Consider the following 13,343-nt stretch of genomic DNA (forward strand, 5'->3'; position numbering starts at 1 on the left):
AAATCCTCATTTATAGTGCAATTCTTAAAGGATGTCACTTAAATAAGTTTTTATGACCTTTTAGTGATTTGGAGATTAGGTTTTTTCGATGACCGCCACAAAGTCAAGGTAGGATTCTCACAGCTAGACAAACAGTTAACCCTTTGACAGAACAGCTGAATGTTTTTAATAAAGACCAATTAAAAAAATGATTTTTAGACCAAAATGAGTACATGGGGAAATGTGTCCCCAAAAGTATTATCTGCTAGTTACAACCTGATAGTGACACACATCTCTTTTTTTTATTTCTTATTTGTCTGATTGCAGATTTATTTATTCTATTTCCTAAACATAATTATGGGGGCGGCCATCTTGCTTTAGTTCTTAAATCACAGAACCACCACCGGTAAAACGTAACTTTCATTAGATCATTGAATAAAATATGTAATAGGCCAGTTTGTGTTTGGATTCCAAGGGCAGGGTGGGGACTAGAGTCCCTGAATGTTGTCCCTATTATGCTAGGGCTCTGCTTAAAAACTAAATAGCTGCTCCGATCCCTAAGGATTCCCTGAAAAAGCTTAAACCAGGCATCCTCAAACTGTGGCCCTCCAGCTGTTGCAAAACTACAACTCCCAGCATGCCTACCGTTATTAACCTACAGCAGGGCATTGTGGGAGTTGTAGTTTTAGAGGATGCCTGGCTTAAACCACAACCAGAAGTGTATATTCGTCAATGAATTGCTATCACGTTATTGTTAGATATATACGGAAAAATAAAAATGGTAAGTATATAAAATACCAAGGTCAAGTAATAGATTTCACAAATATCAAGATAGAGGTAGTCACAATCAGGTATAATATAAGGTATGTCTCTACACCATAGAAGATTATGGGGGCCATTTATGAAACAGAAATATGCCTAAATTATGCTTATTTCTGGTGCAGATTGTGGCTCAAAGGTCCTTTTGCGCTGCAATCTGCGATTTCTCCTTGCTCTCACCAGGTCTAAAAAAGTGTGCGTGGCGGGGAAAGGGGCTGGACCGGCAGGCCCGTCTCATTTACAATTTTCTACGCCTGGTTTAGGCATAGAAAATGGTCTAAATGTAAGACAGCAGCAAGGAAGCCGTCTTACATTTAGAAGCGGCAGTGGATAAACCGAAGTTATGGAGAGGCCGCCGTCTCTTCATAACTCCGGTGGATGCACCGTCAGGGGTTATTAAGACAGGCATCTAAAACGTTGATGTTAATAAATGTGCCCCTATATCCCACAGATACAGTGAAAAGGTCTATCCCTGTACGGTGCAAACTTTTATGTCCCCACGCGTTTACCTACTGCTATCAAGCCAAAGTTCTTCAGGGAATTGGAGGACATAACATCATTCCACATTGATACTGTATGTAGAAAATAACTTGATTCACATGATAATGCAAGTGAGATACCAATAGATCCAACTCCACATAGCCAGTACATTGATGAAGGTTTCCCATGATTAGACACTGGGCTGCTGTGTTTATAGCCAGCAACAAATTCACAATGGAAAACAAGATTCGGGAACCCATAGACAGAAGAAATAAAGAGTTACAGACCACAGATAGAGATGCCCTGTACATGTAACATAGTACATAAGGCCGAAAAAAGACATTCGTCCATCCAGTTCGGCCTGTCATCCTGCAAGTTGATCAAGAGGAAGCGAAAAAAAAAAAACTCTGAGGTAGAAGCCAATTAAAAATTCCTTCCCGACTCCAATCGGGCAATCAGAATACTCCCTGGATCACCGACCCCTCTCTAGTAGCTATAGCCTGTAATATTATTAAGCTCCAGAAATACATCCAGGCCCCTCTTGAATTCCTTTATTGTACTCCCCATCACCACCTCCTCAGGCAGAGAGCTCCATAGTCTCACTGCTCTTACCGTAAAGAATCCTTTTCTATGTTTGTGTACAAACCTTCTTTCCTCCAGACGCAGAGGATGTCCCCTCGTCACAGTAACAGTCCTCGGGATAAATAGATGATGGGAGAGATCTCTGTACTGACCCCTGATATATTTATACATAGTAATTAGATCTCCCCTCAGTCGTCTTTTTTCTAAAGTGAATAACCCTAGTTTTGATAATCTTTCAGGGTACTGTAGTTGCCCCATTCCAGTTATTACTTTAGTTGCCCTCCTCTGAACCCTCTCCAGCTCTGCTATGTCTGCCTTGTTCACAGGAGCCCAGAACTGTACACAGTACTCCATGTGTGGTCTGACTAACTATTTGTAAAGTGGTAGGACTATGTTCTCATCACAGGCATCTATGCCTCTTTGGATGCAACCCATTACCTTATTGGCCTTGGCAGCAGCTGCCTGACATTGGCTTTTGCAGCTTAGTTTGCTGTTTGATGTAGAATTATACACAGTGTGATGGTAGTATTAAAAGAGGCAGTCCTTTAGGTGCAGAAATATATACACATGTATACACCCAGCAACCCGGGTAATTGTTCGTTCATATGGCAAAACACAAGCTATGAGACTATACTAGGCATGCTGGCACCTTATAGTATTGTGACACACATTGATACTTGCGGATGGTGCCCTGTAGATGAGGTTTGAACCCAGTATCAGTGGAACCTGGAAACCAGCAAGAGGATGCCTGTGATGTCACATCTCGCGAGATTATGGTCTGAGCTGTGGTTAACGGCATTTTGACAGCATTAAGAAAATTGCTTTACAGCAGCTCCAAGGTCCATATACTCAATGGTCTGGAGGGGACCTCACTGCCTTCTATAGGAGAGTTTCCTAAGCATGCTCTGTGACCTGTGCACAGGGAGGGAATAGATAAGCTCTGACAATCGCCTGTTGTGAATGGTGGATCCTGTCTTATCTATACACAGAGATGATGGTTACAGTTAGGATTAGCATGACAGATAAGCAGATTACTGCAGTAAAGGGATTTGTACAGATCAAGAAGTGGCTTCTGTTAGGCTTAGTAGCCAGTGCGAAAACTGCAGGATTTTATAATTTTTGTTTAATTATAGATAGTGACATGGAAAATTAAAAATAACATCATCGAAATTCTTTTAAAATATGCTAAACATTAAAAACGTGGCTTTATCGGTTCGTCATTTTTTGATGACACATTCTCTGTAAGTTAGTGCTTTGTAACTACACTAAGCTGCGGTGCTTACAGGGAATCTGAGGTAGTCTGAGATATTTCTCCTGTCTCCTGATTGGCTTAGTCTTCGCATCTTCTCCTTCACCAGCAGCTTAGCCTCCTCAGATTGGCTGCTGTGTATAAACACAAGCCCACCAAGGGCTTTTCAAGCAATTAAGTGTAGGCGCAGCTAATTTTCTGTATAACTAAAACAAATTCTAATCCACAAATTATTAAAGGTCCACTGAGGGGAAAAAAAGAAAGAAAATCATCAGGTAATTTCTGCACCTATACATCGCTCCCAACTGTCCAGTTTCAGTCGTGACCCTAGGAGGCCTGCTACATGTCCCACTATGTGTGGCGCAATGTTGTGCTGTCACTAAATCGGATCTACATGGAGTTATGTCAGCGAACACCAGAGCAAGGGTTATGTAGTGCAGGAGATGTCACAGAGACTTTATAATCCTCTGTGCTGTCTCCTAAATCCCCCCCATTGTTGCTGACTCAGGGAAATGCTGATTTGGTTGAGAACAGTTGAGTATGACACCTTCTATGCACTACCCCTTTTGTGTTATGCAGAACTATGCAAAATGCTAATCGGTACCTGAAAAGACCTACCAGGACCCAGGGCTCTGTACAACTTAGATGCCAGTTTCTGCCTTTATTTCCCTGTCCTGGCACGGTTTACACAGAAAGACCAGACACGGCTGCACCATCTACTGGGTGATTTATTTCATCCCAGAGCTGGACAATCAAGTGCCATATTATCAAGCTCAATAGATGTTAAAGCAACCATTGAAATAAAAATGTCTGCATTTGAGCTGTAGACACAAAACGTTAGTTCATGTTTAATAAGACCATCACAGTGCCCACACAGTCCTCTACACTTTCTTCAGTGCTTCTTGACTACAACTATGCTGGCAGTCCATGTGAGGCTATGTAGAGAGTTTTCTCTATACTGTCCCAGACTATTCAAAGACTTCCACAGTATTTAGCTGTATGGCACCCCACTTTTACCTGCCTAGGACTACAAACTATGTTTGAGGTATCCCCACCCACGGCACAGCAACTGCAGGATGTACCATACTGGTATTCTTTAGCCAAACCAATATATTGTACACTGCTATACACACACAGTAGAATACCATACTAAATATAACCAGAGCCACAGCAGCCATGAAACATAATGGTTTAATATGACTTTTCTTTTTCTAGGTGAAGAAAGGAAAAGAGGCACCGACTCAAATCTCATTTCATCTCCCACCTATACTGTTGAAGATAATCAATCACAAATTGGCACAACTAGAGCTGTACAAAGACTGGGTACAATGTTTGCAAGTTCTGAATGTGGAAAGCAATTTGAAAAGAAACACAATCTTTCCATACATGAAAGGATTCACAAAAATGAAAGTCAATTTACATGTTCAGAATGTGGAAAAAGATTTAGTCGGAAGTCACATTTCGTAAGACATCAGAGAACTCACACAGGAGAGAAGCCATTTTCATGTTCAGAATGTGTGAGATGTTTTAGTGACAAATCAGATCTTGTGAAACATTTAAAAATTCATACAGGGGAGAAGCCATACCCATGTTCAGAATGTGGGAAATGTTATAGTCGGAGGTTTGATCTTGTGTTACATCAGAAAACTCACTCTGTTGAGAAGCCATTGTAATGTACACAGTGCATGAAAAGTAGCAGGTGTGGCTCTCCTGCGTAGGACCTCTAGATCAGAATGTCTTGTAATATTTAACTTAAAGGTGTTGCCCAGGATTAGATGAGTACACCCTTGACATTTTTGTAAATATTTTATTATATTTTTTCGTGGGACAACACTGAAGATATGACACTTTTATGTTATGTACAGTAGTCAATGTACAGCTTGTTAAACAGTGTAAATTTGATGTGCCCTCAAAATAAATAAACATATAGCCATTGATGTCTAAACTGCTGGCAACAAAAGTGAGTACACCCCTAAGTGAAAATGGACAAATTGTGTACAATTTGCCATTTTCCCTTCCCGGTATCATGTGACTTTTAGTGTTGCAAGGTCTCAGGTGTGAATGGGGAGCAGGTGTGCTAAATTTGACGTTATCGATCTCACACTCTCTCATAACGGTCACTGGAAGTTCAACATGGCAATGTGGCATGTGCTGCCTGAGGAAGACTGAGAGCAAAGTGGCTCTTCAAATAGGTGGAGCTCTGCCCCCATGGGCGGAGATCCCACCCCCAGGAGGGTCTTGATCTTAGATCCTGAATTTCAACAATACATAAATCTTATTGTATCCATGTATATACATTAATCCCCTTCCCCCCCCAAAGCAGCCAGAAATAGCCCTAGCAAACAGGCAGACGGGAAGCAAGCTTCCCAGATGAGAAGCCGAGAACCGGAAGTGACGCCGGAAGGGGCCAACGTCACTTCCGGAGATGGCGGCGCCCACCGGAGACACAGCGGAGCGCCGCACTGGCCAACAGGAACCCGCAGCCTGTAGCAAGGGGGGGAGGTGAGAAAAAACAAGAGCCACGTCAAAGTAAAATAAGCGGGGCTAAGTGAAGAAGAGAAAACAAAAAATATATGCAAACAAAGATAAAATATATGCCCTAAGAAAAAGAAAACAAAAACTTCCCCCAAAAAGAAAGGAGGAGGGGGAACCGCCAGTCCACCTGTCCAGAGGACAGAAAAAACAGTGGGCTTGGGGGTGTCCCCTCCTTTTGTAGGGGTGTGAATCTTTATTATTGGTGCTTGGGCTCATTAAAATTCTGCCGGTCATACCAGTCCATGTGGGGTAGTTAACCCCATCTGTGCTGCTGATAGGACGTAAGGGAAAGGCATATAGATTGTGTGAGGGCAAAACTGCAGCATTCTGGACACGCAGATTCAGCATGTGCTACACTGAAGGGATAGACCCACATGAGAAATGTCTATAACTAGGAGCAGATGGCAAACTGAATGTTAGGGGGTCTGAAAATGAATAAAGAAATGGAGATTGTAAACTGAAACTTGGTGACATTTATTTTTTATTTACATTTTGAGCCCCTTTCTCTGTACAGTCTTGAGATTGTCTAGTAGCATATTCCTTAGTTTTACTGTGTTCTGTCAGGCAGCTGAGCTGACTGCTCCTCATCTCTGATCCCTGATCTTATAAATCCTCATTTATAGTGCAATTCTTAAAGGATGTCACTTAAATAAGTTTTTATGACCTTTTAGTGATTTGGAGATTAGGTTTTTTTCGATGACCGCCACAAAGTCAAGGTAGGATTCTCACAGCTAGACAAACAGTTAACCCTGTGTGACAGAACAGCTGAATGTTTTTAATAAAGACCAATTAAAAAAAATGATTTTTAGACCAAAATGAGTACATGGGGAAATGTGTCCCCAAAAGTATTATCTGCTAGTTACAACCTGATAGTGACACACATCTCTTTTTATTTCTTATTTGTCTGATTGCAGATTTATTTATTCTATTTCCTAAACATAATTATGGGGGCGGCCATCTTGCTTTAGTTCTTAAATCACAGAGCCACCACCGGTAAAACGTAACTTTTATTAGATCATTGAATAAAATATGTAATAGGCCAGTTTGTGTTGGATTCCAAGGGCAGGGTGGGGACTAGAGTCCCTGAATGTTGTCCCTAGGATGCTAGGGCTCTGCTTAAAAACTAAATAGCCGCTCCGATCCCTAAGGATTCCCTGAAACAGCTTAAACCAGGCATCCTCAAACTGCGGCCCTCCAGCTGTTGCAAAACTACAACTCCCAGCATGCCTGAACAGCCTACAGGTATTAGCCTACAGCAGGGCATTGTGGGAGTTGTAGTTTTACAACAGCTGGAGGGCCGCAGTTTGAGGATGCCTGGCTTAAACCACAACCAGAAGTGTATATTCGTCAATGAATTGCTATCACGTCCTTGTTAGATATATACGGAAAAATAAAAATGGTAAGTATATAAAATACCAAGGTCAAGTAATAGATTTCAGAAATATCAAGATAGAGGTAGTCACAATCAGGTATAATATAAGGTATGTCTCTACACCATAGAAGATTATGGGGGTCATTTATGAAACAGAAATATGCCTAAATTAGGTTTATTTCTGGGGCAGATTTTGGCTCAAAGGTCCTTTGCTCTGCAATCTGCGATTTTCTCCTTGCTCTTGCCAGGTCTAAAAAAGTGTGCGTGGCGGGGAAAGGGGCTGGACCGGCAGGCCCGTCTCATTTACCATTTTCTACGCCTGGTTTAGGCATAGAAAATGGTCTAAAGGAAGCCGTCTTACATTTAGAAGCGGCGGTGGATAAACCGAAGTTATGGAGAGGCCGCCGTCTCTTCATAACTCCAGTGGTTGCACCGTCGGGTTATGAAGACAGGCATCTAAAACGTTGATGTTAATAAATATGCCCCTGTATCCCTCAGATACAGTGAAAAGGTCTATCCCTGTACGGTGCAAACTTTTATGTCCCCACGCGTTTACCTACTGCTATCAAGCCAAAGTTCTTCAGGGAATTGGAGGACATAACATCATTCCACATTGATACTGTATGTAGAAAATAACTTGATTCACATGATAATGCAAGTGAGATACCAATAGATCCAACTCCACATAGCCAGTACATTGATGAAGGTTTCCCATGATTAGACACTGGGCTGCTGTGTTTATAGCCAGCAACAAATTAACAATGGAAAACAAGATTCGGGAACCCATAGACAGAAGAAATAAAGAGTTACAGACCACAGATAGAGATGCCCTGTACATGTAACATAGTACATAAGGCCGAAAAAAGACATTCGTCCATCCAGTTTGGCCTGTCATCCTGCAAGTTGATCCAGAGGAAGGGAAAAAAAAAAAAAACTCTGAGGTAGAAGCCAATTTTCCTCACTTTAGGGGAATCAAAAATTCCTTCCCGGCTCCAATCGGGCAATCAGAATAACTCCCTGGATCACGACCCCCTCTAGTAGCTATAGCCTGTAATATTATTACGCTCCAGAAATACATCCAGGCCCCTCTTGAATTCCTTTATTGTACTCACCATCACCACCTCCTCAGGCAGAGAGCTCCATAGTCTCACTGCTCTTACCATAAAGAATCCTCTTCTATGTTTGTGTACAAACCTTCTTTCCTCCAGACGCAGAGGATGTCCCCTCGTCACAGTAACAGTCCTCGGGATAAATAGATGATGGGAGAGATCTCTGTACTGACCCCTGATATATTTATACATAGTAATTAGCTCTCCCCTCAGTCGTCTTTTTTCTAAAGTGAATAACCCTAATATTGATAATCTTTCAGGGTACTGTAGTGGCCCCATTCCAGTTATTACTTTAGTTGCCCTCCTCTGAACCCTCTCCAGCTCTGCTTTGTCTGCCTTGTTCACAGGAGCCCAGAACTGTACACAGTCCTCCATGTGTGGTCTGACTAATGATTTGTAAAGTGGTAGGACTATGATCTCATCACGGGCATCTATGCCCCTTTTGATGCAACCAATTATCTTATTGGCAGCAGCTGCCTGACACTGGTTTTTGCAGCTTAGTTTGCTGTTTGATGTAGAATCATCATACACAGTGTGATGGTAGTATTAAAAGAGGCAGTCCTTTAGGTGCAGAAATATATACACATGTATACACCCAGCAACCCGGGTAATTGTTCGTTCATATGGCAAAACACAAGCTATGAGACTATACTAGGCATGATGGCACCTTATAGTATTGTGACGCACATTGATACTTGCGGATGGTGCCCTGTAGATGAGGTTTGAACCCAGTATCAGTGGAACCTGGAAACCAGCAAGAGGATGCCTGTGATGTCACATCTCGCGAGATTATGGTCTGAGCTGTGGTTAACGGCATTTTGAAAGCATTAAGAAAATTGCTTTACAGCAGCTCCAAGGTCCATATACTCAATGGTCTGGAGGGGACCTCACTGCCTTCTATAGGAGAGTTTCCTAAGCATGCTCTGTGACCTGTGCACAGGGAGGGAATAGATAAGCTCGGACAATCGCCTGTTGTGAATGGTGGATCCTGTCTTATCTATACACAGAGATGATGGTTACAGTTAGGATTAGAATGACAGATAAGCAGATTACTGCAGTAAAGGGATTTGTACAGATCAAGAAGTGGCTTCTGTTAGGCTTAGTAGCCAGTGCGAAAACTGCAGGATTTTATTATTTTTGTTTAATTATAGATAGTGACATGGAAAATAAAAAATAACATCATCCAAATTCTTTTAAAATATGCTAAACATTAAAAATGTGGCTTTATCAGTTTGTCATTTTTTTATGACACATTCCCTGTAAGTTAGTGCTTTGTAACTACACTAAGCTGCAGTGCTTACAGGGAATCTGAGGTAGTCTGAGATATTTCTCCTGTCTCCTGATTGGCTTAGTCTTCGCATCTTCTCCTTCACCAGCAGCTTAGCCTCCTCAGATTAGCTGCTGTGTATAAACACAAGCCCACCAAGGGCTTTTCAAGCAATTAAGTGTAGGCACAGCTAATTTTCTGTATAACTAAAACAAATTCTAATCTACAAATTATTAAAGGTCCACTGAGGAAAAAAAAAGAAAGAAAATTTCATGATTTTCCTATTCCATGACGTAAAGTCATGATTTTATTAAAGACACGGAGGCGAGTATTGCATTAACTCTCTTTACTGTTACCATAGCAGCAAAGAATGAACATGTCAATTAAAAAGAAAAACCATAGCAACTGACTCCTCCCCACCATCCCAGTATATAATGGCTCCACACCCTGGGATCATCCTCTTTCTTTGAGCAGCTACTCCGACTGCAGACTTCACCGGAAACTGGATCTTCCTGAACGAAACCAACATTCCTGAACCGAAACCGACTCGGGAACCGACCGGGAACACGGCCTTCACCGAAAACGTAAACGGCAACAGTGCCAAATGAACCAAAACCGTAGAGAAAACGACTGTTCAACCTGTAGGATGAAACAAACACTAGGTAACATCACATGACCATGGTATGAAACAAAAAATTTGCATCGAGGAATCAAAACATAACATGACAGGCAGCAAGGCGAAACAAGATAAATACAATAGAGTCAATGATCACAACCAAACGGGGTGCGAAGGGCGGGCAATACTCGCCTCCGTGTCTTTAATAAAATCATGACTTTACGTCATGGAATAGGAAAATCATGAAATTTTATCACAAGACACGGAGGCTCCTATTGCAAGTTTAAAGCTGAGAAATGACAGAATTAAAAGCATGCGACTCGGGACGAAAGTAAAATTCCCGAAAGGTGGACACCCTGGACCAATCCGCCAAGCGCATAACATCCTCCAGACGGGCCCCAGAGACCGACATGGATGTAGCAGAAGCACTGCGGACAGAATGAGCCATAAAGATATTGGTGTCAATACCTGCCAGACCCATAATCTCCTTGACCCAGCGAGAAAGGGTGACACTGGAGACGGGAGCATAGGGTCTCCTAAAAGAAATAAATAGATTAGGAAATGTAGAGACACGTAAGGTAGCGGTCCGAGACTCATACTCCTGAAGGCATGCAACTGGACACAGTTGAGGGGACTGCCGGAAAGCTGGGTAAGAAACCGAGCGAATGTTAGTTTTAGTGCGTCTGGAAATGTTAAATAAAACCCCCTCCGGAGTAAAGGATCGCGCATCGTAATCCAGAGCCCACTCGCTTACAAGAAATGAGGCACAAGAGTGTAACCAACTTAGCTGATAACTGTCGCAGTGACAACTGGTCATTAGAAGACCAAGAAAGCAGAAAGTTCAAAACCAACCCCACATCCCAAGTTGCAGAAAAACGAGGTCTGGGAGGACGAGACAAATGAGAGCCCTTTAACAAGCGATACACAAGAGGATGCTGCCCCGCAGGGCAACCCTCGAAACCCTCGTGCTGCGACGATATGGCCGACCTGTAAAGGTTAATTGTACGATAGGCTTTACCCGAATCATATAAGGAGGACAAAAACGACAGAACCGACATTACAGGGGCTCGAAGGGGATCCAGATCCCGCTCTCCGCACCAGCGAGCCCAAGAGTCCCAGGCGGATCGGTAAGCCCGTCTGGTACCCGGAGCCCATGCGTTTTCCAATAGGAAAACAGTCGTGTCCGAAACTCCAGACAGCGCGCCGGAACACCCGAGATCCTGCAAGCGAGAAGGCAAAGTAAATGTGACTGAATGAGGGGGTGGGGTTCCCCCAACGGGTCCCGCAAGAGACATGGAAGATCCGGAAGGAGGAGCGGAGAGTCCACTAACAGATCTAGGACTATCGGGAACCAGGGTTGAGACCGCCACAGAGGTATGACCAAGATCAACTCCGCTCGTTGGCGTTGAACCTGAAGGAGAACTCGGGGAATCAAAGCAAATGGAGGGAACGCGTACATCAGCGCACCCCCCCCCCACTGCTGAAGAAATGCGTCTACCGCCTCCGCCAACGGATCCGGCCGCCAGCTGAAGAACCTGGGGGTCTGGGCGTTCAAGCGACTCGCGAATAAATCCACCGAGGGAGGACCCCAACGGGATGACAAAGCTAGGAACACCTCCTCGTCTAGCTTCCAGTTGCTGGAATCTGAAAAGTAACGTGAATTCCAATCCGCCACCACATTGCGAAGTCCAGGGAGATGCTCCGCAATCGCCACGATACCCCTGGCGAGGCAGAACTCCCAAAAGTCCTGCGCCAGGTACGTCAGAACCGAAGAATGCGTTCCGCCCATCCCGTTGACGTATCGGACCGCGGAAACGTTGTCCATCCGCAGTCTGATACAGGTCGTGACCGTGCCATTGGCGTAACTGCGAATCGCCAAAGACCCTGCCAGCAACTCCAGGCCATTGATATGGAGTCGAGACTCCTCCAGGGACCAAGGGCCTCCGGTGGATATCCCATTGCAGTGTGCGCCCCACCCATGTAAGCTGGCGTCGGATTCTATAACCAGGTCTGGTAGTGGACCGAGCAAAGCCTTGCCATTCCAGACTGACAGATTCTGGATCCACCATTGTAACTCGTCCCTCGTCTCCGAGTCCAGCGTAACCAAATCCGAGTACGTGGACCCCACCTGGAGATGGGCAATCTTGAGCCTCTGGAGAGCTCGATAATGTAAGGGTGCCGGGAAAATGGCCTGGATAGAGGACGCCAGAAGGCCAATCAGGCGTGCCAAGTGTCGTAGAGACAGCTGTGGTTGACGAAGAGCATGGCGCAGCTCCTTGCGAATGGAACGGACCTTGGACAAAGGGAGGTGTAGGGACAAGGACGAGGAATCTATCCTGAACCCCAGGAACTCCATAGAAGTCGCCGGAGTGAGGCACGATTTCTCGTGGTTTATGATAAAACCCAAGCGTGAGAGGAGGCTGGTGGCCATGGAAAGCGGAAAACTCCGCGCCATGATAAGAATATCGTCGAGATAAATTATCATGTGCACCCCTCTGCTGCGGAGCCAAGACACCACCGGTTTCATTACCTTGGTGAAGCACCACGGAGCGGACGAGAGACCGAACGGCAGGCAAGTGAAACGCCAAATCTGGTCTCCCCAAGGAAAACAAAGTAGGTCCCTGGAGGCAGGAGCCACCGGAACCATGAGATACGCATCCTTGAGGTCCAGTTTGACCATCCAATCGCCCGGAAGAAGCATGTCTCTCAAAAGATGGATGCCTTCCATCTTTAAATGCCGGTATTGAACCAGCGAGTTGGGGCCTTTAAGTTGATAACTGGGCGCATCTGACTGCCTTTTTTCTGGACTAGGAACATACAGCTGATCACCCTGGCGGAGTGAAGTGAGGCGTGCTCTATTGCCTTTTTGTGAACTAACTCCTCCAGCTCCCTGTGCAAGAGTTGCAGTAGCGAGCCGGTTAAGTGAATGGGACGGGGAGCGGGCAGCTGGCTTGGTGAGGACACCAAATCTATAGTGAAACCCCTGACGGTTTGGAGCACCCACTGGTCTGAGGTGATCTCGGACCAGGCATTGAAAAAGAGACGGAGTCTGCCCCCGACACAACCTGTTGAAGAAAACAAAGGCAGAACGGGTTGGGCACTCACCAACTGGTCGGCGATAGGAGGGAGCTCCGCGGTAATTTCTGGACCGTCCTGAAGCGCCCCTGGACGGGAAGAAGGACGGCTGGTGCCTGGGATCCTGGAGGGAGGATCGATAATTGAAGGAGCCTCGTCCCGTTCCGCAGGAGTGGAAATCAGACCGGCCGGACAGACTGCCCCTAGAGCTGCCGGCCCTACTGGAAAAACGGGTGTTAAATACACGCTTCATTGACGTT

At 44.6% G+C, this 13,343-nt stretch overlaps 1 protein-coding gene across 3 annotated transcripts in view; it reads left to right on the forward strand.

Moving 5' to 3' along the window:
- LOC122930683 (gastrula zinc finger protein XlCGF26.1-like) overlaps positions 1-13,343 on the forward strand; it is a 234,610-nt gene that overhangs the window by 43,370 nt on the left and 177,897 nt on the right. The window contains exon 8 of one of the 3 annotated variants that reach the window (XM_044284238.1): positions 4,325-5,042. The exons of the other annotated variants lie outside the window; for them this stretch is intronic. Coding sequence (XP_044140173.1) covers positions 4,325-4,782 — 458 coding nt within the window. The 3' untranslated portion in view covers positions 4,783-5,042. Of the gene's footprint in view, positions 1-4,324; positions 5,043-13,343 lie in introns of those variants that run through there. 3 annotated transcript variants of the gene reach the window in all.

Source organism: Bufo gargarizans, chromosome 3, assembly GCF_014858855.1.
Source record: "Bufo gargarizans isolate SCDJY-AF-19 chromosome 3, ASM1485885v1, whole genome shotgun sequence".
NCBI classification, from domain to species: Eukaryota; Metazoa; Chordata; class Amphibia; order Anura; family Bufonidae; genus Bufo; species Bufo gargarizans.